The following is a 27,157-nucleotide window of genomic DNA, read 5'->3' as shown; positions in this document are numbered from 1 at the left end:
ATTTAAACATCAGCATCGACCGCTTAACCTTTGTTTAGATGGTTCCGTGGCACTGAAACATACTTATCATAATTGGCTGCCCACACTAACATCTTTGGCTGGAGTTTTAATTTGCTGGCATATTTAAAATTGTCTGGTTTGATTCAAATGTTGTCAGTGCAATAGCTCTCGTTACCACTTAAATCATGGTGGGAAAATGTAAAAGATGATACATCATCCAAAATGATGAATTTTCGTTTCGCTAAGTGGTTATGGAGTAGTGTAATGCAGCAAATTGATATTTTTTCGAGTTTTATTGTTTTTTACGTATACGTAACATATCCTGTTAGAAAAAATTGAAACTGCAAAAGATATATTCGAAACTTGGTTTTTGGTTGTTTAAATTACTTTCACGTTGGATAATATAAAAAATATAGTTTCGTTTTCATGACAAAATTTTGCACTTTACAAGATTTTTCTATTACTGAAAATAGTACCGTAAACTGGGGTGACTTTTCGAAGTAATCATCACATATTTTTATACGCAAAACTATTTTTTGAAGTTAGTTTTAAACTATGAACTGATGAATAGTTTCAAACTATGTACTGGTGAATGAAGAACTGTATGGTTTTATCTGAAATTGTCCGCTTACTGTTATTTTTTAAAAATGATTTCAATTTGAAGTACGTTTTTGTATTCTGGGGTAACATTGATAATCTGCATGTTCATCCACATTGTGTTCTTGATGTCAATGTTTTTCATTGAAATGTTCGTTTGAAGGAATTTTGAAAAGATACTCATTGTTGAATAGCACCTAATTGATATTGTACAAACTATTTTCATATACTGTGGAATATGAGTGACCTAAATTCGTATAATTCGTGTCCAGCTAAAATAAAAGAAACTGGAAACATTTTTAACGGTTAAATTTGTTTGATTTGTGTGGTTTATCAATTATAAAAGAGTTTGATTCATTTTATTGCGGTAGCGTATTGAATATGAACAATATTACGAATTTATGCTTGAAATAATAGCGAACCAATTCCATAAAAAATGCACATTGAATAAGCAAGCTCTTAAAAGTCAATTTGGCACATCCGACTTTAAAGAGTAATAAAAACTTGCTTGGAATTTATTACTCTTCCTAATAGCTAAGATTTGTTTGTTATATATAAAATTGGCACTTTCCTAACTTTTGGAAAGATAAGGTAAACTATAATTTTTGTTTTCCTTTGTGGTTTTTGTAGTCAAGAATCGAACAATATACTCAAAAAGAATATCAAATCAATATGTTTTAAGTTTAGAGTAAAACTCATTTCAAATTTAAATGATTCGGTAGAATGTTCTGGATAAATAAGCAATTCGCGAAAAAAGTTTCTAGTGATCAGTCGCCCCGACGATCAAAGTCACCCCGACGATCAAAGTCTCCCCGACGATCAAAGTCAACCCGGTTTACGGTAGGTGGAGTAGTTCTAAATTTGGTCTAATAAAAAAATTTGCCTTTTAATATTCCAAGATAGAAATTCACAGTCTTGCATTGAAAAAATCACGTTTTAAAAAACTTTACCAAAACACTGGAATTCTATTTCTTTTTATTTTACAAAAAATTCGGGTTTTTCTTAAAAATGGTTATATTTACACTATCAGTCAAAAGTTTAAGTTGACTTGCTTTTATTTGAATTTTACATAATTGAGTGGGTTTCTCAGTAGACTTTGTCAAGCACGTGTGACTTCACTATATTATGTTGCTACACGCTAATGGTCAGAGTGTAGGAGGGGTTTTGACGCCTTTGAGTGGCGCACAGACAGGGCCATCGAGAGCCGCGTCGGGCCCCAAGGCTTGTATTAATGCCGGGCCCTTTTAAACTGAAGCCCTCTAGTTCAGTATGAGTTAGTATCTCTTCAGCCATGGAAAACTCGTGAAACCGTGGTTTCTATTAGTCTCCGGTTGACTCATATTGCCACATCCATAGATAGCGTGCCAGCCAGGAGAAGTTCGACAGCTTCTTATTCCGTTGTATCCAAATCGGGTAAAATTGCCATAGCTACGAGTTTTTCAATTTGCGGGTACTCGGGAATCATGGATCTGTAGCATCAGCATGGCATGTTCCCCATGTTAATCGGAGATTTATGCCATGCTAAGAATAGTCTTTTCATGATTTCCCTGATGGGAAGGATTGGGGAAGTGGAGGTTGGGAGTAATGAATATACCCAAGAGACCACGAAGCATTATTTAATGGCTTTAGATATGTTCTATATTTACGGCTTCATAGTTCTATAGAGATCATTAAAGCGCACTTAGGCCTAATTTCTTCACCCTCGTTTAACTTTTAAACCAGGTTCACCAGTATGTTTAAGCCTGGCTTAGGCGCTAAGCGAAGGTGAAGAAATGGGCCCTTAGTGTCAGAAAAGGCGAAATAGTGTGCCAGAATAGAACTAGTTCAGAAGCACCTTAATGGCTGTCAGCAACACTCGGAATACCAAGGGGGTAAAAAAAATGGGAACGCTTACTTTGACCGGTCATATCTCAGCTGTTACATAATCGATTTTAAATCTGTCTTCACCAATATAAAGGTATGTCTTTTGTGAACACGTCGAATTAAAAAAAAAAGAAGAATAGAGTTGTCTACTGTAAGTTACAGTAAAAAGAGTCTAACAAAGTCAGTGAAAAAAAATGGGACCGCTTCTTTGACTTGCCATATTTTAGCTGTTTGCTCACCAATTTCAATTCCTTCTTCACCATTGGATAGGTAAATATTTTATAAAAAGAGTGAATAAAGAATGATGGAAAACAAATTTGTGTATTTGAAGTAATTGTAAAAACAGTAATTGAGAGTCAGTACAGACGAAATGAGTTTTTCTGTTCAAACAATCGTATCACGACCGTTTGTCAACCAATTTCAATTTTCCTTACATCAATGCTATCCTTAGAGCCTCTAGACTTGTAATATATGCAATAAATAGTAGATTTTCAAAAATTACTATACTTTTTCGAGTTTTTAGGAGATAGGATTTTTACAATGTACGCGGCATAGGTTGATTGAAATTGTTAGTTTTGCGGTTTGAAAATTACCTGTTTACTCAATATTTCTACATATTATACATGGATATTACTATTTCAAAATATTTGCACGAACGTGGAGAAACACATTATTGTATGTAAGTTACTAAATAATAGAATGTGTTAGGACGATTCAGTAAATATGAAGAAGTTCAGAATTTTAAAATATTCGTCATATAACTTTAAATTTGAAGCGATGACCTATACATTTCAATACACCAGTCGATTGTAATTGATGGCGGCTACAATTTCTGAAAAAACACATTTTTATATTTTCTCAAAAAATAGTCAAAAGTACGTAGAAGTACAGAAATTTCATTTAGTTGGCAAAAAACGTCGAATTCAAAGCAATAGCCTATACCTTTTTATATACCAATCGATTATAATTGATTTTGGTTACAATTTCTGGAAGAACAATCTTTATATTTTCTCAAAAAATAAACAAAAGTACGTAGAACTACAGTAATTTCATTCAGTTGACAAATAGCTTCAAGTATTCAAAGCTATCACCTATGCAATTTATACACCAATCGATTGTAATTGATTTTGGCTATAATTTCTGAAAAAACAAATTTTTATATTTTCTCAAAAAAAAAGCATAAAATACGTACAACTACAGAAATTTAATTTAGTGGGTACATAACGTCGAATTCTAAGGGATGATTTATACTTTTTTATTCACCAATCGATTGTAATTGATTTCGGCTACAATTGTTGCAAGATAAACTTTTCATATTTTCCCAAAAAAACGACAAAAATACGTAGAAGTACAGAAATTTCGTCTGATTGGCACATAACTACAAATTTCCGTACTTCTGCGTATTTTTGGCTAATTTTTGAGAAAATATAAACAATTGTTCTATCAGAAATTGTAGCCGCCATCAAGTACAATAGATTGGTGTATAAATAGTGTAGGTCATCCCTTTTAATTTGCAGTTATTTGCCAATCAAACGAAATTTCTGTACTTCTACGTATTTTTGTCGTTTTTTAAGAAAATATAAAGAGTTTATCTTGCAACAATTGTAGCCGAAATCAATTACAATCGATTGGTATATACATAAAGGTGTAGTCATCACTTTGAATTTGACCTTATTTGCCAACTAAATCAAATTTCCGTACTTCTACGTATTTTGTCTATTTTTTGAGAAAATATAAAAATGTGTTCTTTCAGAAATTGTAGCCGCCATCAATTACAATCGATTGGTGTATAGAAAAGTATAAATCATCCCTTAAAATTCGACGTTATTTACCCACTAAATGAAATTTCTGTGCTTATACGTATTTTTGGCTATTTTTTTTAGAAAATATAAAAATATGTTCTTTCAGAAATTGTAGCCAAAATCAATTACAATCGATTGGTGTATAAATTGCATAGGTGATAGCTTTGAATACTTCAAGTTATTTGTCAACTAAATGAAATTACTGTAGTTCTACGTACTTTTGTCTATTTTTGAGAAAATATAAAAAGCGTTCTTCCAGAAATTGTAACCAAAATCAATTATAATCGATTGGTATATAAAAAGATATAGGCCATCACTTTGAATTCGACGTTATTTGCCAACTAAATGAAATTTCTGTACTTCTGCGTACTTTTGGCTATTTTTTGAGAAAATATAAAAATGTGTTTTTTCAGAAATTGTAGCCGCCATCAATTACAATCGACTGGTGTATTAAAAAGTATAGGTCATCGCTTCAAATTTAAAGTTATATGACGAATATTTTAAAATTCTGAACTTCTTCGTATTTACTGAATCGTCCTAACACATTCTATTATTTAGTAACTTACATACAATAATGTGTTTCTCCACGTTCGTGCAAATATTTTGATATAATAATATCCATGTATAATATGTAGAAATATTGAGTAAGCAGGTAATTTTCAAACCGTAAAACTAACAAGTCGCAAAGAATTTCAATCAACCTATGCCACGTACATTGTAAAAATCCTATCTCCTAAAAACTCAAAAAAGTATAGCAATTTTTGAAAATCTACTATTTATTGCATATATTACAAGTCTAGAAGCTCTAAGGATAGCATTGGTGTAAGGAAAATTGAAATTGGTTGACAAACGGTCGTGATACGATTGTTTGAACAGAAAAACTCATTTCGTCTGTACTGACTCTCAATTACTGTTTTTACAATTACTTCAGATATACAAATTTGATTTCCATTATTCTTTATTCACTGTTTTTATAAAAGATATACCTATCCAATGGTGAAGAAAGAATTAAAATTGGTGAGCAAACAGCTAAGATATGGCAAGTCAAAGAAGCGTTGCCATTTTTTTTCTCACTGACTTTGTTATACTCTTTTTACTGTAACTTACGGTAGACAACTCTATTCTTCTATTTTAATTGAATTCGACGTATTCACAAAAGACATATCTTTCCATTGGTGAAGACAGATTTAAAATCGATTATGTAACAGCTGAGATATGACCGGTCAAAGTAAGCGTTCCCATTTTTTTAGACCCCCTTGGTAGTCCGCGTAACTTTTTACCCCCTTGGTATTCCGAGTGTTAACATAGAGCCGTGTTTTTTGAAAATAACTCTTCCCTTCTTTATCGACGCAGCAAATGAAAAAAATTACTTTCGATAACGTACTCACCCTTCCTCTCTTCTTTTTTTTGACATGCCGACTGTTTAAATTGATGATTTAGTGCCTATATAAATGGGATGGAAAAATTTGCAGGTATACTTGGTTTAATCCAATTTCTAACTAGATGTTTGGTTTAAATTACGCAAACGTCTATTGTGGATTATATTGGCACTCGTATTTTTTTCAAAAAATCGTGCAGTCTTTGCATTTTGATTTTACAAGTTTAGGTGACTATTGGAACGCATACGTATAATTGTTATTGTTCGGTGTCTTAAAGCACTATAACAAGATTCTATAATAGCACTTAGAGTTTTTTTTAAATCTTCATAGCATTTATCTTCAAAAGCTTTTTAGCGCGTTATCTATGTTCTGTATGTCGATATAGTGCTAGATTTAATGCTTTACATTTTAGGTGCATTGAAGCATTTACAATACTTGTTTAGGCTAGTTTGCAATGGAAATGCTAACTTATAGCTTATCTAGAGTTTTAAATGAGTGCTTATGGTTACCTGGGTAACGACACAAAACAATTAAAACAGCGCATTCTGCACCCCCGGAAGAATGCTGAACGATCTGCAGGTGTTACAATAGCAGGAATAATACGTCCGGCCCCCGGAGGAAATTAGAATTTTTATTTTAACAATGAGCGAATATATTTCGTTTCGCGAAACAAACACTTCTGCTTGATTGATAGTCTGGAACATAATCAGCACGCTATGTCCAAAATGGTGAAATTGTAGGGTATAAACATTAGCCATGTTTAGCTACAAAACCAATATGTACGGATCTGACAGGAACAAATACTCACTCAACAACAATCACACCCAGTATCTCCATGCCAACAACCGGCACCACCAGCAAAGAAGCGAACGTAGAAGAGGCCGGATGCGTTTGTTTCTGCGCTCGCATTTCTGTTTGACCTTCTATTGCTTTCTTCGAAAATATTTCAAATTGGCTTCTCAATATTTTGTAGTGTATTCTGTCGATTCATACAAAAGAACTCGTTTTGTAAACATGTACACAATGTAGACAACTCTCTTAAGAACGTTTTTTTAACAAATGTTTTGTTGTTTGTTTGTTTATTAAGGTTTTAACCCCAAGGGTAATTCGCCTTTTTGATTTCGTATACAATTCAAAGATAATAGATGACAATCCATAAAATAATAGTAAAAAATAATCAAATATTATTGCTGCCTTTCTGGGCGCACTGCTTTCCGCTTCTCGTGTTTATTTTTTTTCTTGGTGGTGAGCAATGGTCAGGTTTACCTACTGTCGTTTGCTGCTCAGTCAGTCTGCCCTCGCTCGTGTTTACGTCCATGTCTTCATCGTTGGAGCTTTGTTCGTCGCTGTTAGATTCTTGGTGCTCTTTGTGTTTTCGTGTGACTCTGGTATAGCTGTCTTCCTTCTTGTTTATTTCTTCCTTGCGTACGTTAACTATTGGCCTTGGGATACCGTGGAATATTGTTTGTCCGGCATGCATTTTTTGACCGGCTGTCTGTTGTGTATCAGTAGATGTCCAAGGCTGTTTGGTGGTGTGGGTTGTAGTAGATGAATTTTCTTTAGTTGTTTTGGCACATGTCTTTCCGTAGTGTGCCGTTTTGTTACAAAACTGGCACGTGGGCGTCTGTCCAGGGTATGTGCAAAGGGTTCTTTGTATGTAGTTAACACGTTGCGATGATCTGGCCTCGAAAGTTAAATAAGACGGTATAGGTTGGTTCAATCGCATTCGCACAACCCGAACACCGTTGGGAATGCCAGGGAAAAAGTTACTCCATGTGTCGTTGGAGACCGATTCCACTTCTCCATACTTCGACATGAATCTTTTAATATATTCCGTGCCAGTACGAGGTGCCAGATCATGGAGTTTTATTTCAGTTAGATCGAGATCCATATACACGGGGATCTTGGTTTTGACGTTTTCATATTCGACGTCATGTTGCATGTTGTTCTTTGCTACGAAGCTTTCTGCCTCGGCTAAGGAGTTGAACGTTATTAGTACTACATTCCTGGTGTGGTGAAGCTGGACGTGTGACACCTCTGTAAGATCAAGTTCCATTTTCACCTTGACCAACTGTTCCACCTCGCGCACTAAAGGTCTAAGACGGGTTTGCGAAAAATCAATCGCGATTGTGTTCTCCCGTAATGGGCGAAATTTATTTTGTTGTTCACTCATTTCACTCGAAGTTAGGTGCAACGGAACTTTCCTGTGTCTATATGTTACACGTACACGTTAGAACGGCGCGGCGCGGATAGTATTTTTTGTTTGTGCGCTGTTCGCAAGCGGTGCGCATTTGGCGTCTGATCTGTACAAGATGAGGAAGCAGACTGATTTTAACAAATGTCAACTATCAAATATAGTTTTCATTTTTGACGCTTTCATCATTTAGCAATTTAATAAGGCGAATTATTACAAAGAAATTACTATTGCTTTTTTTTGCTCTTCTATAAATATCGGACGTGTTCGTCGATCTTACGGGTAAAATCGCGGGCCCTCAAATACGACCCGGGCCCCAGGGCAATTGCCCTGGTTGCCTCCCCCTCTCATCGGGCCTGCGCGCAGATCACAAACAATCTTGTTATGACAGGTTGTATTCTTCTAATGCGTCACTTCAAAAATGATATTCTAAATTGTTTTTTATATTTCTCCTTATTAGAAGGCAAGTTGAAAAAATTTTATATTGGAAATCGTAACTGTCGAAAAAATATCTATTCAAATTGACCTAATTCGAATATTATCATCTCATTATTGAAAAGTGCAAAAAAACTACATATCATAGAGAAATGGATCGAAAAATAATTATAAATAATAATAATGAATAACAATAAATGTAGAAAACCATAGATTTTTGAATATTACATTAACATTGTAGGGTGAACTTAACCTTTTGACTACTAGTCAATAAATTTTACGGCTATGTTTTTTCGTTAAGATGGGTTTAAAAATACTTTAAGCTATTTTGCAGGAGAACAGTTCGTCTCAATATACTGAACCTTTGGCTTCTTCCGTTAGAAATATATATATATATATATATATATATATATATATATATATATATATATATATATATATATATATATATATATATATATATATATATATATATATATATATATATATATATATATATATATATATATATATATATATATATATATATATATATATATATATATATATATATATATATATATATATACCTTTTATTAAAAATAAAATAATTGTAGGTAAATATTGCAAGATGTAAAAAAATTCTATTTTTTGGTGATCTATACTACAAAGCATGCTATTTTATATAACAGTATTTACTGTTAAGTGCCTTAATCAAAGGTAATGCCATTTGAAAGTTATATTGATTATGAAAAAGTTATCATAAGTTTGAAAGGAAAAAAAGTTTAATAGTTAGTCTATAAGAATAAATTATGCGCTCTAAAATAATCTTCAAGTTGTCTAAAGGTTACTTTGGTATAAAATAAAAACTCCAAAGTTATAGACATTAAACCGTTTTTAAAGGAATCCCTTGAGCTTACATTTGGATTTCTTGTGCAATAGAAGATACAAAAAATAGAGCTACATATCTTCAGCAAATTTGTCTAAAATGTGTTGTTCTACAACTTTATCGAAGACAGTGAAACTCTATCTCGAACCGTTAAAAAGATTTAAATTTAAATTTTGCTCAAGTTGGAACCACTCTAGCTTTTATTTAAACGAAAAACATATTGTAATATTAAGTTATTTGGTTTTAGCAAAAAGTTAAATTTCCTGCTAAATTTATATTCTGAACCACTGTGCTTTGGCTTGTTTTTGAACATAGAATTTATTTTGTACTGGGTCGTCCAAACAGGTTAACGACAGATTTACGTAAACCCAGTTTGTGCGCATTTTAATTGTATTTTTTTTAATTGTAGTGTAAGTGTAGCAGGGGCATTAGTTGACATTTTTGTGTTTGTTTTACGCAGTAGAATAAACGCATGAATTTAGTTTAAAAACTTTCCGAATTGATGTTAGTTCTTATGTTTCGAAATTACATTGCATTATTAAACAAGAGAGGGTTAACTATATAAGTAGGGGAATGTAATCAGTTGTCGGCACCTTTTTGTTTTTGGCTCAAAACATTTCTCCAATTGTACAATATAGGGAGTTAAGCATATTAATGGATAGCTAAAAGGAAACCTCCCAAATTTTTTCCGCAAAAAAACATTAAAGATGGTCACAAATCATAAAACTTAAATTTGCAAACGTACACAGCAAAAAAATATTGGTAAAAATAAGAGTTTTTCACTCTTAGCAAAAAACAACCAACGCATACTCTTAGTTTGACAATAAAACTTTTATTTTAATTACTGTTCATCATTAGCTTAAAAGGAAAACTTTTATTTTGATTATTATTCTTGATTAATTTAAATGTTTTATTTTCAACCTAAAAGTAAGAGTGATCCGCTCTTAGCAAAAAACAACCAACGCCTACTATGTTGGTTGTTTTTTGCTAAGAGCGGATCACTCTTACTTTTACCAAGATTTTTTTTTATGTGTGTATACGACAAAAATTCGAATAATCTTAAACAAGCGTGTATCTCAGCGACAGTTTTGTATATATAGTAAAGATCCGTTTCATCAGCCCGTTGGTGAATTTAAAGTTAACGAAACGGGGACATTGACACAATCGGGACATACTTTTTTCCTTTTTTCTAATAAACCGAAGCTGTTAAAATATTCTTCTTTAGTCCCTAGACACAGCCTCATAACTCTTTTTGATTCTGATTTATTTTCCTTAGGGGCCTTACAGTGCGAAATTTAAAAAAAAAATATTTTTCTTCTTGCATATTTTGCATCTCTGAGATAAGAAAAATAAGCCCAAGAAAGGATTTACTCGAATTTGACATGATTCGTCTGCAGGAGCCAATCAAACAAATTTTAATATGAGGCTGACAAAATCGGACCAAAACGCTGACGAAATCGGGTCTTCACTGTATGTGGATGGCCCAGAAAATATTGGAACAAATCTATGTGAAAATGGTGTAGAATAAATTTTATAGAAGGGTGAACATTGAAACTCACCAAAAACCAGCTTTTTCGCTATTGTTAGAAATGGTCAACGAGCAACAAATAATCTTGGATTTCAAAATTGCGTCAGATATCGATTTTTTGCCTCACTCATAAAAACCATACCGAAAATACCCATATGGATTTTATTAGCCATTTTGAAAACTGAAAAAAAAATGAAATTGTTGCATCCATTTCAGTGGCATTCAATGTTGAATAAAAAAATCGAATGAATTTGCTTCAAAGATATTCAATGCGCCTACTTTTTCGAACGATTTACTTTATTTTGTAGCACTAAACAAATGATAAAAAAAAACTTGAGTAGATTTTCACTCGTTCAAAAAATATTTTGGTTATTTGCTTCGGTAATCGATACAAAAAGAACGTACTAATATAACATACAAATAATATTTGCCAGAATGGTCAAGTCTGCTTTCTGTCAACAGTTACATCAGGATGCCCACAACAGACCATGGGATTTGAAAATATTATTAGCCTATTATTGCCATGTTTCTATTAGCGCCCTACCCATTTGAAGCCGTTGGTTAGAGCAGTGTCTGTGGGGGCACTCGATTTGAGTATTCGTTACGCTCAAACACGAGAATTTCACCGTTTTCAGTGCATTTGTGTTTTTATCACAGTTCTTAACAACGAAGCAAAGCTGTTGATGCTAATTTGTGCGCATTCCATTAATTGTAGGCCAAGTAATTAATGAATTAGTGAGGCACCCTCCTTAGTATGGTGGAAACAGGCACGTTACCCTATGTAAGTTATATTGAGCGATGCTATTCGTGTTATTTATAGCTCCCCTACTATGTTGCAACCTTTACTTGCACGACTAAAAACGAAGGGATCCCATTCTCTTTAATGCAATGTTTCTTGTGATGACCACTGGCATCGTGGCATTGTATATGTAGACTATGTGAACAACACGTGCTAAAATGCGTGCTCTGATGCTGATCTAAACATTCGATATGCTTCAGATTTAGTATTGACCTAGACTGTCCTAGTTGACATTGTTGGTATTAACAGTTTTTAGTGCTGGAAACTGGATAGGCTCAGACAATAAATTGCATTGGTTTCAGTATATCATAGTTTTCTTTTGAGTGATACGACAAAATCTTTTAAAATTTAAATTTTAATATAAGAACAATCAATAAGCTTTCAGGTATCACGTTTGATCGTTATATCTCACCAAATTAGATTTGGAATGGAACTACAATCCTTGCTGAAAATTTTAGAATATGAAATACTCCAACTGAGGGATTCCATGAGAAACCAGCCGACCGCCAAATATGACCATCGCCGATTCGAGCGAAACTTTGCAGTTGTGTTCGGTTTATGAATCTCCAACATCGCGGCTTACTCGCTACAGAAAGCAACCCGTGGTTTGGCCAACTTTTTAATGCGGACTTTGATGCTTTGTTAGTGACGCAGCATTCTGCTTGACCCTTAACCCGTTGATTGTGACATAGTGGTAGTTAAATTCGGGTTCCCATACTCTAATGTACATTCGAGGGATAAAATACAATTCGGCTTCACCAAGCGTTGGGCTAGTTTTAACTTTCTAGCTCCGTACGTTTTTTTTCGCTCAACGAGGGCCAATGAATCGCTATGAATGACTGACTGCCAGGGACTGGCTAGCTCCAGCTTAGCCAATTCCACCACGTTCTCAGTCACGTTTTTTGCTGCCCTTTCATTACCTTCTGCAGCCCTCTGAGGAACTAGCCGATCAAGTTGCCTCTGTTCGATCTGAATTAAGCCGATAACCCTTTTTCTCGAAAACACGTTCACCCAATTCTGGTTTGGACACCTGCATAGGATCGAAATGTGTAGGTGGTGCTTGCACTGGTTTTTCCTGTAATCCCTCATCGGAACAGTTTTTGCTCGCATGGGAGGTTCTTTAGGTGATGTACTAGGAAATAAATCCCAGATCGATTTTACCTTAGTTTGGTGCATCACACTGGAAAATAACGATTGGATTATAACTTTATGCCCCAAAGTGTATTCTGTACTTGTTCTCGTAATGAGTACTGTCTACCGTCTACCAATCTGATGAATTGGGAATTGCCGTTTTCGCTTGTTGGAATATAGCCGGTGGGAATTCATATTGTTTCGCTATTTACTTGCCTTACCTTCTTCTTCACTGGGGAATAGATGTGTTCAGTTTTCAACTGCATCCAAGAAGCAAATGAGCACCGGTTGAAGGTGAGCGACCTTCAACCATGCAAGTGCATCGATGGAAGTCGTTGCGGATTGTTGTGGCGAGAAGTGGGCAGTTTTTAGAAAGCACTGCACACAAACAGTTTGTGTGTAAATATTGTGCTATTTGAAATGATTGATTTTGGGTGTGAATGATTTCAAATCATTTGACATTTACTTACTTGGAGAGCTCAGTAACTGTCTTTGGGATTAGGTGGTTGATTTCAAGTACTCAATTCTTTGGACTAGCGGAAGCTGTTTCAGTTTTGATTGCTATCCATAGTGCTATTTACACAACAGCGACTCCGTTTTTTCACTATTTTCTAATTCATAGGATCGAAGAATTTCAAATAGAATTGGTTTCACTGTTTTGCTAAATGCCAGGATCGCGAGTATGTAGCGATCCTTGTTCACTAGAGGCCAAACCATAGAATATATTCACAGGATGACTTTGGAGGAATCGTTCGTATGAATATTCCCCAAAATCTGATGAACAAAAACCGATTGATGCCCTGATGATTGATGAAAATTTCACTTTTCGTGATGCTATGAAGTGCTGCTATGTTGCTGACGGTTGAATTAGATACAAAATCTTTAACTTTCTCTTATTATGAACAAAAAAAGCCTCAATTTATCCCTCAAAACTCTTGCGAAGTGGCCGAACAGTATAGATAAATGATTTAGAAACGTTAAGAGAAGATTAAAACAAAATTGCGTATAATTAGACAACCAATAGCAGTGGTGCTAGAAAAAATGTATATTTTATCAATCGTCAGAGCATCAATCGGTTTCAGCCTAATAACTTTTTTCTCAAGCGTCCGATCGTTTCGTGGTTTTCGAGACTTTGTTTCATTGCTAATTTTCATATAAAAGCCACATGACGGTTTATTTTTAGGAAGTAATGGGCGACTTTTGGAGGAATTATTTTGTAAAAGTTAATTTTCCCATAAAAATCCCATGTAAACTTTAAACAGTGGGCGCAAAAATATAGTTTCAAGGATCAAGCTAAGAATTTGCTCAATTGTTCTAGGACCCAAATGGTACGTAAAAAGTTGATCGGAGCTGGAATGTAATTTTTGTCCCACCCTAGTAAGCATCTTCAATGACTTTCAAACGAATGAGTATTTTTACATACACTCTTTAACAATGTCATGGGTTTTAATACTGCTACATTTCTTTGGAACATCATTTGCAGAAAAAGATACTCTGTAAAAAGTTATACTAAAAAACTTTAATTAAGGGATTTGACAGAGAAATCGTTTTATAAATCGATAATCCTTACAAGTTCACGTTCTTCAATAAAATTCTTTATTGCGAACTTTTCTAAAACTTTGTCGAAAACACCAACTTTGTACCTCGTCAGTATAAAAAGTTAAATTTTTTAGTTCGATCATAGCAAGTCAATAACACTAGTTTACAAATTTTGGGTTAATTGCATGAAGTTAAGAAAAAAGGTGTTTTCTAAGTCAATTTTGGGTCGCTGAGCACGAAAATCATATCCATTTTCTTTTTCAAAGAACGTTTTTGTGATTTTTCAAACAAGGTGTTTTTGAGCACTTTTTGCAGTTTTTGGTCAATATTTCAGGACAAATCTTCCGATTAACACAAACCATTCGAATGGTATTGATGTGCCCATTCCCAAAATGTATAACTTGTTAGGATAATATATAAAAAATTTAGGCTTAAGAGCAACCAAAATCAAAAAAAGTAGTGCTTGGTAAAATTACTAATTTTTTGTTGATTTTTCATAAAAAAATAAATCAGCAAAAAGAATCTTTTAAAATCTTATGTGACAGGCAAACTTCTCACGTGAATTTTAAGCCTAAGATCACGAAAATCCGACAAAAACTGGTGATGTTATTAGGCACCGAGAGAAAATTGCTCTGTTTTTCACATATCTCTTTTGGTCTTAATTTACTAGTTTCCTAAGTAAACACTAGTTTACAAGAAAAATGAAGTTACGAGAAAAAGTGTTTTCTAGATTGATTTTGGGTCGCTAAATACGAAAATAATACTCTATTTCTCCTTCAAAGAAGTTCGAGTTAAAAAAAAACGTTTTTCTTTTGCTTCCGCTTTTTTGCTATTTTTTATTACAGAAAAATAATTTTTCATATTTTCAGAATCTAATGTGACAGATTTTAACAATTTTAAGGTAATCGCGATAAGCTAAGAAGAAATGTGTTTCCTCGGTTAATTTTGGATCGCTGAATACGAAAACCAAGTCCATTTTTTTTCAAAGAAGCATTTTCAACATTTCTTTGAAAAATATGGTTTTGGGCACTATTTTAGTTATTTGTCAATATCTTGTTCAAATAGGATCCGATCGAAACAGTTCGAAAGGTATTGATGTGCCCTTTCCGAAAAAGTATAATATGTGTAGATCAAATCTCGACAAACATATGATTACGGCTTAAAAGCCAACTGTCAAAATTCTCTTTGAAAGGAAATTTCAGACAAACTGTTACCCGCCACCCGAGCAAAGTCCAACATCAAAATTACAGCAAATAGACAACATATTTTGATATCAAGCATCAAATTGAAATATTATTTTGATATCAGCTTAAACTTTTTCAGATATGACATCATATTTTGATCTCATTTTGATGTGCTTACATTTTTAGAAAAAAAAATTTTGTTTCTATTTCTTTGACAAACATCAAATTGATTCCTTATTTTGTTATCAATGAAATATTTCACCATCTCAATAAGTTTTTAATTTGCTTTCACTGCTAGCATAAATAGTTTTCTATTTGATGTCATAGTGCAATTTTTCTGCTTTCGATTTTGATCTTTTAACCGTTAAAACGACCAAAATGATAACAACCTGAGCAATCATTCCCTACTACATCACAACATCAAGTTTAGTTCTCAATTTGTTATCAGACTCTGCTCGGGCAATCACAGATGTTTATAGTAAACAAAAGAATAAAGTTTTCTCTTGCATTAACTGCTATGAACTGCGTTTAGCCAGTAGCGGTTTGTCCGGAATTTCCTTTCAAAGAGAATTTTGACAGTTGGCTTTCAAGCTGTAATCGTATGTTTGTCGAGAAATGTACATTTATTATGATTACAATCGACTAAAGTAAAAAAAAGTCTAACGTTCGACCTTTTAAAAAAAATGATATTTCTAGTAAATTTTTTTTATAATAAATCAAGGACAGAAAAAAATTCTTTTAGAATCAAATGAGATAAATAATCTTTTTGCATAAATTTTAATCCAATGGTCACAAAAGTCGGATGAAAAATGTAGATGGTATGAAGTACTGACTTTTTATTTTTCGCGCAATCATACTTTCGGCTGAAATAAATATATTTAAACCAAAAAATCCGTATCGCTGAAGTACTCACTATTCGAATGTCTAGATACTCCTCTTTCATCTGAGACTAAATTTGAAATGTTCTATCGGTGGGAGGGGGTCTAGAACAAATTTTTTTTTTCAGCATTTTGATGATTATTTTTGAAGATTGCGTTTTAATGAATAGCTTTCAGAAGATATCTCACTTTTAGGAGGATGAATCTTTAGACATACAGTATCAGAAAGAGGAGCTTGTTCCGTTAATAAATACCTCCGAAAACACCAATGACCGACATTTAGCCAATTTCACATTAATTTAGAACAATATTACCACAAACAAATCAATATCCCTGATGTCCTCACCATTCGGAAACTTGCTTCTCTTTTGAATGAGACAAGATTTGAATCGTTCTTCCTAAGGGTCTTGAACATTTTTATTTCGGAAAAATAAATATCAAGGTTAAATACATATGGACACTTCATTACTCGTTTATACGTCAATCCAAGAAAATAACTTCTTTTATGAAAATTGATGAATAATTGGTCGGTGTTAAGTCAGAGCGGACTAAGTGACAAAATATTGATTTCGAGAAAAACGAGTTCAAAGTTTGAATCGCAGTATCCTTTACATTATGATTGGAAGTTAGTTTTTGCCATAACTCTTGTTTATTGTTACATATTTCAAATCTGGCAGAAGTCGGATGTAACTGACGAAATTCTTTATCCAGTGCAATCATTATCTCATTTTTGGTATCAGAAAATAAATTCGTAGTTAATGATTTGTTTGTTTGATAATTTGTGTTATTTGAATTCAATTAGTTATTTGTATGTATTGTTTAATATTTCAATTTAGAGCATTTTTTTTTCAAAAACGAGCATCGCTTTGATCAAGAAGTTATTTTTATATGAACCGCTTTCAATGATTACAGTGCTTATTAATACATATGTTATAAGAAGATTGGCCTAATATCTGATTCCTACTTATTAATATCTGCTTCCTACTTAAATGGTAAGTGAGATAATATTGCGTTTGTGAATTAACCTTCCGAAATTGGTTGAAATTTTAAATATTTTCTCTTTGGATTTGCGATCAATTCTCTAAGATATTGTTATATTTTACCTTGGAAAGACTACTATATAGAAAAAGTTTTAATTTTTCGCATCTATCAAGTTGTCTAAATATTTAAACAAATTTAAACATTTTCTTACCCCCTAAAAATAGACTGCGTGATAGGATTTTGCAGGTAATCTAATTGTGTGTTAAAATATGGACCACTGTTCTTATGGGTTTTTAAAGGAAGAGTCTTGAGATCGTGTTTAAATTCATAATTTTCAAGGAAACTACAAACCAAAACAAATCAAATCGAGCTAAAACTGTTCGAGAAATCCATAAATCAATGATGAATTTTTGATGTAACAATAGTTTCGTAGGAACCCTGAGCAAAAATATATTTCGAAGAACAAAAAATTGAAGTTTTATTTTGAGAATTTCAAGACCCCTAATTACTAACACGAAACTGGCTAAATGGAGTCTTCGAATAATTACATCAACTTTACAAGTCCGTTTCTCTGACAGTTTGTCCTTGCTGATTCAAACTTCTAAAACATTTCAAATTTATGTTTAGATGAAGGAGGAGCATATAAGCTTTAGATTAGTGAGTACTATAGCGATTCGCTATTGATTTTTCTATTGACCCGACATCGAGTTTCGGAGTTACGGGTTAAAGAGTACGATCACCTAGAAAATTTCCGTAAAAACTGGTACTATCATGATGTACGACAAATGATGCTATACATGTTAAAATATGTGCAACATTACTTGGATTTGCGTGCCTAGATCATAAATGATCCATCGCTTTGGCTAGATTTGCCACCTATGACGGTTCATGATGCCCCCGGGGAACTTGTCGAGTCTTAAGCTAATGTCCTAACTGTTTCTCAGTGATTTTTTTTACCAATTTTTACAATCTTGGTCTCAAATGAAATGTTCTTATTGGTTGTTATTAATTTTTTAATTGCAGGGTGATGAGTGTGAACACGCAGCAAATCCCCACATCACCGTACACGGCAATGAATATAAAAAGGTGATTTTTTTCCAGCACGTGACCACAACTTTTTATATTTAGTTCTAGGTAACTAACGGTCAATCAAAATTTCCTTGGCCACATTAGCCACCATCGACGGTAGCGGAAGCCCGGGCGGAAGTATCCAAGAATAAATGTTACATCGATTTCTCAGTGATGACTGGATCGATTTGGCCAAACTTAGTCTCAAGTGACCGGTGTTGCATCCCCAAAAACTGTTAATAACTTTTTCGATCCTACTTCCGGTTGTGGAGTTACGGATTGTGGAGTGCGGTCACAGAGAAAACTCCTATTCAAGCCGATACCGTGATGAATGCAAAAAGGATTTCTTTTGCTAAAATAGGAGCCAAACGTCTTGCGTTTGCAATTCGAGGTTACTGACGCCCCATCGAAATCTTGTTGCCCACATTGACAACCATAGACAGTGCCCGCAAAAATCACCATCTTTCAAAATAAAACGACACACATCAGTTTCTCTGAGATGGGTGGCCTATTTTCACAAACTTATTCTCAAATAAAATGAAATCTTAAGAGCGGGTTCTAAGCTATTGAATTGAATTATGTTCATCATTGCTGAAAATAATAATTTTTGGAAAGCTTGACCAATTGCATACTTTTTTGCCTTTCTCCTGTAGAAAGGTTATGCAATCACTCTGAACATCGTCAACCTAATCTCGGCCTCGACTTCAGTTCGACTCAGTTCGTCGAATTCGGCAAATGTCTGTGTGTGTGCGTATGTATGTATGTGTATGTATGTATGCATGTATGTGACCAAAAATAAGGACATCGGTTACTCGGAGATGGCTGAACCGATTTCATCAAACTTAGTCTCAAATAAAAGATACTACGTTCCCATAGGCTGCTATGGAATTTCATTAAATTCTGAGTTCCGGTTCTGGAGCTACGGGTTTAAGAGTGCGGACACACAGCAAATTCACATTTTAGCCTTTCTCCTATAGAAAGGTTATGCAATCACTCTGAACATCGTTAACCCAACCTAATTTTCACTTACATAGGTTTTCTGTATTTTAACAGGGTCGTAGTTAGGGGGATACGGTGAGGGGCAACCCCCCTCCCCCCCCGCCACATCACTCACCACCCTTCCCTAAACAGCCCTTCCCTCATCAAGTACCCCTCCACGCGAATAAAATTTTCTAATTCCTCTAGAATAAACTTTCCTAGTGGGTCTGTAAAAACAGTGAAAAATTTGGTTTGAAATGATTTTGAGTTGAGAGACTAATTTAAAATTTCTTAACGAGTTGAAAATTTTTGGCGGCGTCCAAGCCCCCGAACCTTCCTCCTGGATCCGCCGCTGGTTTCAAGTGTTTCAGTGTCGACACATAGCAACTCAAGTTCGTAGCCGTCGATTCATTGTACGTATGTGTAAATCGCACTGAATATCTAATAGACAGTTCCACCATTATATTAAACATAACCAGCCATGGAATCGTAGTTTGGATAAATGAGAAAGGCACAATTGCACCACTAGGTGGATTAAAACGGGTTTTCACAGATTTTTATTGCGATTAGCTTATGTCTACATCAAAAGATTTAAACTGAATCGACGCATATTTCACAATTTTCACATTTAAAACAGTCAAAATTATCGTCCAAAGGCGAAAGAAAATTATCCAACAGGTTATCAAAAACAATAATGCACCTAAATTTACTGTAGATAATTACGCGAAAAAACTCCCCAAAGCTATATGAGTCCTTGGGAAATACTCTTCACGGCTAAGAAACGTTAAGTTTGTGTTATAAATACGAAATAGAAAATTGATAAAGGTACATTGCGCGGCATCGCCATCGCCTGAGACCGAATTGGGCTACAGTAAGATTCCGTTTTTGGCACGTTCCGTTTTTGGCATGCTCCATTTTTGGCAACAAAAAAGTACACTGAAACCTTCATTTACGAACTCTTTTTTTACGTAATATTCAATTTACGTAACTTTTTTTACGAACTAAATTCGAAATAACGAACTCTTTTTGGAAATTTTGAGTTCGTACATTACAGCATGGAGTTATATACTTATGTATTCTTAGTTAATTGTTAGTAATATAAGTTGGGTATTTTCGGAATGGGGTTGACGAGTGCATAACGGCAATCGATGTCTTGAGCCATTTTGGAATCCAAGATGCCGACTTCCGGTTTAGATAAATTTTCTATAACCTCAACAATAGGCATATTTTCGGGGTAGGGTTGACGAGTGCATGACGGAAATAGAACCCATATTGTTTCGTTATCAAGAATATTGCTCAACCGGCAATCGTCATATTGAACTTGGAAAAGGTTCCAATTGTCCATTTTTAGCATCTACTTGGCAAGCCCATTCCAAAAATACCCATATTGTTAGGGTTATCGAGAATATTGCTAGACCGGAAGTCGCCATCTTGGATTTCAAAACGGTCCAATTGTCCATTTTTAGTATCTACTTGGCAAGCCCATTCCAAAAATACCCATATTGTTAGCGTTATCAAAAATATTGCTCAACCGGAAGTCGCCATTTTGGATTTCAAGACGGTTCCAATTGTTCAATTTCAGCATCTACTTATCAAGCCCGTACCAAAAATACCCATTTTGTTAGGGTTATCCAGAATATTGCTCAACCAACGAATATTAATAAGATTGTGAAGCAAACTTTTTTTACGAACTAAATCCCAAATAACGAACACTTTTTATACGAACTAATTCAGTTTACGAACCCCCGGTTTGGTTCGTAAATGGAGGTTTCAGTGTACCGTTTTTGGCATCAAATGGGTTCCGTTTTTGGCAATATTATTTTTGTTCATAGTAAATCTTTTGAAAAATGCTCAAAAATCATTTTGTTGTAATAATGGATATCGCTCTTGACTTTTTTTTTCTAAATATAGGAGTCTTATTTACTATATTTTATGGGGGCGGGCATAGCGAATAAAGTTAAATTTGTTGATTTTTTCTATTATTTCATTCCATTTCACATATTCTTATATAATTAATGTTCTTATAACATTTGATGTCACTAATTGGAAATAAAAGCTTTTAAGGTTAGGTTACATTTTTGGCGCGGTTCCAGTTTTGGCAACTGAAAAAATATATTGTTGCCAAAAACGGAATTCTCCCTATTCATCATGATGTGTTATGCAAACCCGAAGAACTAAACCCTACTGATTGTCATATCATGTAGTGCTCATCATCGTCTAATGTTACCAGCTACCAACACAGTTTCACACAATTTCACTCACCCGCTTCTATCAGTAACACCTTCCAGTTTTTGATCTCCGATAACCGCGACGCCATCACCGATCCTCCCGAACCACCACCCACAACAATGAAATCATACTCGTAGTCTGTATTCCTGGATGTTTTAGACTGAATATGAAAAACAAAAAAACAAAAAGACACACACTTCAGTGCTAACTCATCACCATCTTTCGCGTTGATTGTCCTTTTACCTTCATCCGTCCGCATGGGTCCTCCAGATCGCACTGGGACCGAATAAACACCTCCAGCAACCCCATGAACAGCATGTACTGTGATCCCCCGCAAAGTGCAGCTAGTGTGGCCCCTACCGGCGGGCCCATCGGACAAGCGCAGGACGACATCCTGCGTCTGTACCTTGCTCGGTACACAGATTACGGATAGCTAGCCCTGAAAGGAAAACGGAAACAAGACACAAATTAGTTTAATTATACATATCCACGCAAGCTACAGGCTATGGTGCAGGGCATCTTCACTCAGAGGCGAAGAGGAAAAAATGATTTAACGATATTGACCTTCTTGAGAAACACCAAAAGCCTAACGAGCTTGTAGCTGAAATTGGTGCAAGGTTGAGCCAAGCATGGCTTGCATCGAGACGAGTAACGATACAGTATGGTCTTTGGAACCGAATTGTGGTACTTGGCGAATCAGACCCATATAAAAATGGATTAGATGGTGATTAAAATTCTGCAACACAAGGCCATTGTTTTGAAATTAAATTGACTTTAAGCTTTAATTAAATGCAAAGTATTTCCCTTGTTTAACGAAAAAAGTAAAAAATAGCTTTCAAACATTTCATAGAATTTTAACTCGTTTACCTAAGTCTCCAAAAAAACTAATGACTTCAGCACACAGCTTTAAAGCATTATTACATTGTAGCGTTTTGAAATTTAATTTGAAACTTATGGCATATTCGTTTTTGACAGTGCACTACACCGGTGTAGTCGGTGCTACACTCATTCAAACTTGGGTGTAATCAGTCTATCTCTTTCTTTGCACTACACCGGTGTAGCGCCAAGAAAAAACGAAAACGCCATTAAAAAATCTCAACACCTCAAAGTAATGTCACGTGCCGTTTCGAATAACTATACCGAATGAAAAACCAACGACATTGTGGATTATTCTAACTTTATTGCTTTGAATATTCAAACCTAAACACTGTGAATTTATTTAAGATCAGTTTCTTCACTCGTGTCAACAGATGATTAACAGGTGTCTATGAGAAGCAATTTGAAAGTCAATTGCGTTTGTTACACCATGAGCCCTTTTCAGTAGCCTACTAGGGCAGCAGCCAAGGGTCTTCAAGAGCTACATTTATTTACCTACTGTATTATAATCACACTAGTTTCTCAAGTAGTTGTATAAGTTCAACGTAGGGGTGGGCGTAGCGTAGTTGGTAAATCGATTGCCTTGTACGCAGCGCACCTGGGTTCGAGTCCCGACCCCGCACATAGGGTTAGAAATTTTTCATAAGAGATTTTCCTAACCCGAAGAGGCGAATGACCTTAAGGTTAAAACCTCTATAATGGAAATAATAAAAAAAAAAAAAAGTTCAACGTAAAAATGTTACTGTCTGTGACAACCTGTATAATCAATCCGATCTTCGCGAAATGCATTTGCTTTATTTCTAAAGTTCCTTAAACCCACTTTTCATTTTCAAATTGAATCGCTTCTGACTTTTTACCTGGATTTGATTTGTTGCCAAATTGATTTATAACCATCGAAACGCGAAATCCTTTTCCACAGTTGTAATGTAATGCTTGGATCGAAGTTACGAAATTTTTCAACAATCCAATCACACCCCTCTGGCAGCGGAGCAATTTCTCCTTCGAAGAACAGATTGAAAAATATATTCTTCCCAATCTAGTTAACGATTTCTGTTATCTCTTCTCCAATCGAATCCCCCCTACCCTTACGGGTTGAATCTATAACCGATGGTCCTGAACGGTAACCGACTCTGCTTCGAATTCGTTCGAATCGTTCAACTGGAAAAAGGCAAGATAAAGGATAAATCTCTCTTTTGAAGGCAAGCTGAATACACCCGGAGGTGTATCTTTATCGACAAACGAAAGAAAACTGTCTCGAGTTCCAAGCGTTTCCAACTGTCGCAAATATGATAGCAATGCGGCAATTTTTATCGCCGTTCCATCCCTTTCCTATCCACAGTCCAGTCCAGTCCGGTTTCGGTTAAAGATCAAGGAGAAAACTTGTGCGACAATACGAGAGAATGAAAGGTCAAGAATTTCGTGCATTCAAAGGTCACATTTTGGTAACTGGTTTTAGTTTTGGCTGGCATTTTGGCCTTGACTGTGGCAAAGAAACTGGCTGAGAATGGTGAACACGGGTTTGTTTCCCGACAAAATAATACCTGGTGAGTTGTAAACTTTTGGGAAAGTTGTTCTTCTTTGAACGACTTATGTTCTGAAAATTCACTTTTTATTGGTTTGAGATAGAGCTACACTACCTACAAGAAAGCTGTCCAACAATATTTTTTTTTATTTTTCACAATTTCGAAATCTAAACGATTTACGAAAATCGTGACCAAAACTAGTTCGCTTAAAAATGTACATGGCGTCAGATTGCAATGTTAGGTTGGGTTACTGTGGTTGTTTCCTAGACATGTTTAGTAGAGTGGTTGTATGGGAGAACTTCAAAATGATTTAACCGTTGTGTGTCCGACGCGGTACCCGGGTACCTTTTTAAGTTTCAAATCATTAAATTCCTATGTTTTATCCATAGCTGGAAATTGAAATTTTGTGACATCTTAGAACTTCACTAAGTCAAGTTTTTGGGTTAATAATATTGTTGATATAGTAAGGGATGATCCATAAATGACGTAGCATTTTTTTAGTGATTTTAACACCCCCCTCCAACATCGTAGCATTTCGTCACAAAATTCCATGTACCCCCCCTGATAATTATGTAGCTTGACGGTAACCCTCACCCCCTCGTTGTCCCCGTAAAAGATTAAAAAAAAATCAAAAACGATGTTAGATGAAACGGGTAAGATTGTCGTGACATCAGGTCAACCCCTATTCCCCTTTAAAAAAGCTACGTAGCATGACAAGACCCCCTACCCCCCTGTCGTCACACATCATCACAAAATACAAAACTCCCCCCTCCCCCATATAATGCTACGTCATTTATGGATGGTCCCTAAGGGCGGGAGTGAGGAGGGGCTCCTGAATTTTTTTACTACGTAACAGGCCGACGTGGATACCCGGGTACCCACAAAACTAAAATGCCCATAACTAAGGTAATATCCAACCGATTTCGATTCTTTTGGCCGTTTTGGATTCAGGCACTCATCCACTTTTGGACTTGGTAAAAATGAATTGGGTTACTTCATTCGGTTCCCGGGAATCCGGGTTTCCGGAATCAGGTTCCAGTGCTGGGGTACAATTTGCGAACTTCAATGGAATACTAGCAATATGGGTATCAAAATTCTGGGAATTGCATCAGTAGGCTGTATCTCGTGGTTTTGGAACTATTTGGTGATTTGACCCCGGTACGGACATTCCGGAGCACGTTCCCGTGGGGCCGTGAGTGGCCATTCCATTCCAATACCATTTTTCAAATTGCCATAGGGTCCCGTGAAAATAAAAAAACAGACTTCCGAGACAATTTGAAGAGTTTTGATACTCATATTGCTAGGACATTATTAAAATTTACAAATCATATCCTAGTACTGGAATATTACTCCGGAAAATCCGGATTACCAAAAACCAGATACATTATTCCGATTCTACTGTACATAATAAAAAAGTAGACTTGTTCCTGAATCCAAAACATCTAAAAGTGTCCAAATCGGTTAAAGGAAGCCATAGTTAATTTGTGCATTTCAATTTGTGGGTACCCGGGTACCCTCGTTGGCCTGTTAAAGGTGTTTTTTTTGTTGGACACATAACTGTTAAACTAGCGGGCACATCACTTTTTGAGTTCCTTTTGTGGTCCAAAATGCTTGTGCAAAATTTGATAGCGGTTGGTTGCTTCCCGGGTTTGCACATTGCGTTCAAAGTTTGCATGGGATTTTATATGAGGAAATCAATCATTTTGCATTTACGTTAATAAAGATCGCTATTTTACTGTATATGAAAAACCAGCATTATAAAACTATAGTTCAAAACTTGGTTGACAACTTTGTCGAAGACCGTAACTAGCTACGAGTTTTCAAAAAGTTATAACGATTTTAAAACTTATGGTAAAATCCAAATACAGAAATTGATTAATTTTCCAACACTGCCGGCAGGAGCGGAACCAGAAAAAAATTTCGGAGGGGGTCCGAAATTTCAATTTTAAAATATTCATTGTACAATACGAAATTTGCAATTCCCTCATTTTATTAAAAAAAGTTTTGGTGGTCGAATCTAGTTTGGAATAATCTTCAATTTAAAACGAATTTAAAATAGAAACTATTTTAAAATTTCTCAAGAAGTTAAAAAATTTCGGGTGGGGTCCGGACCCCCAAGACCCTCCCCCTGGATCCGCCACTGACTGCCGGTGCACCACCGACATCGACATTAAAAACTTAAATAAATGAGAATATATTCATCGCAGAGACTTGGTACCTTTGAATGAAATGTTCAGAATGAATTGCTGAATAACATAGACTTAGTTAGAAAACGAAATTAAGAGGGGGGGGGGGGGCTTGTGTACTCCCTAGTCCCTTTCTAGATTGTTTTGTATAAGACAGAGTCATTACGTCCTTGTAAATGTCAACGACTAAACTTTCTTAGTATATTTCTGGTTCGCCAACATCACCTCTATTTTGCGTGAACTTAACTCAATTTCATAAAAAAAACACTTGTTTGAGGTAATTATCCTGGTTTCGTTCCTGGATTCTCAAACGAAAACGTCAATAGAAACAATTCCGAGACTTCAAGTGTTACCGGTTATCTGGTACGGCTCTCTTAGCCCTCGAGGATTATTCTCCGAGACCCGGAAGGGGAATCAATCTAAACCCCAAGCTACTGGTCAGACCAACGGCAGCCGACGGGGCGGGCGCGAAAGGCCTCTTTTGGGTCCTCGATTCCCAGGGTCGTTAAAGAGGTGGTGGGGAGGCGTTCGGACTTTGTTAATAACGAGATTCGGGGGTTAGTTTTAAACGTTCTATTACTCACTCTCAAACTCCAGATGACGATGACTTTATTGGTTGATTGTTGGGCACGGCGGCGGCCGTGACGGTGTTGAAATGGGTCGATGGCGGCGGAGCGGGATGCGTAGCGGAACGGTTACAGACGGCTGGCGGGTGAGTAGCTTTGGTCCTTGTAGCGATGGCCACTTGTTACAGACGGCGGTTTACCTTCACCGTAGCACGCGGCGGTGTAATGTGAGAGCCTACGCTGGGTGGCGGATGGTTGCTTCGAATCACGACCACGAGGCGAACGGGTTCCTCCAGGGGCACCAATACCGGGTAAGTTGACGACTCCCGGGACACAATCTAGCGCGGTCCGCAGACCACCTCGTCCTTGGCGATTAGCGGATGGGAGTTTTGGCGAAATTTGCCACCGGGATCTGCGACGACGGTCTCCTTTACTTGTTAGCCGTTCTGGCACAGGGCACGATTACGGCGAGAAGTCTCTTTGTCCGGTCTTGGCTAAACATCACAATTACCAGTGAAGTGACCGGGGCATTCAGCCTATCTAGCCGTCCTGA

The 27,157-nt window shown here is 35.6% G+C and overlaps 1 protein-coding gene across 2 annotated transcripts in view; it reads right to left on the bottom strand.

The window, feature by feature from the left end:
- Nucleotides 1–27,157, bottom strand: part of LOC131684470 (glucose dehydrogenase [FAD, quinone]) — a 147,183-nt gene that overhangs the window by 25,423 nt on the left and 94,603 nt on the right. For both annotated transcript variants that reach the window (XM_058967381.1, XM_058967380.1), the window contains exons 3-4: nt 21,697–21,892; nt 21,487–21,613 (exon numbers count right to left, since the gene is read on the bottom strand). In XM_058967381.1, coding sequence (XP_058823364.1) covers nt 21,487–21,613; nt 21,697–21,846 — 277 coding nt within the window. In that variant the 5' untranslated portion in view covers nt 21,847–21,892. The remainder of the gene's footprint in view (nt 1–21,486; nt 21,614–21,696; nt 21,893–27,157) is intronic.

Source organism: Topomyia yanbarensis, chromosome 2, assembly GCF_030247195.1.
Source record: "Topomyia yanbarensis strain Yona2022 chromosome 2, ASM3024719v1, whole genome shotgun sequence".
NCBI lineage: Eukaryota > Metazoa > Arthropoda > Insecta > Diptera > Culicidae > Topomyia > Topomyia yanbarensis.
This window is presented reverse-complemented; position numbering and strand designations above follow the sequence as displayed.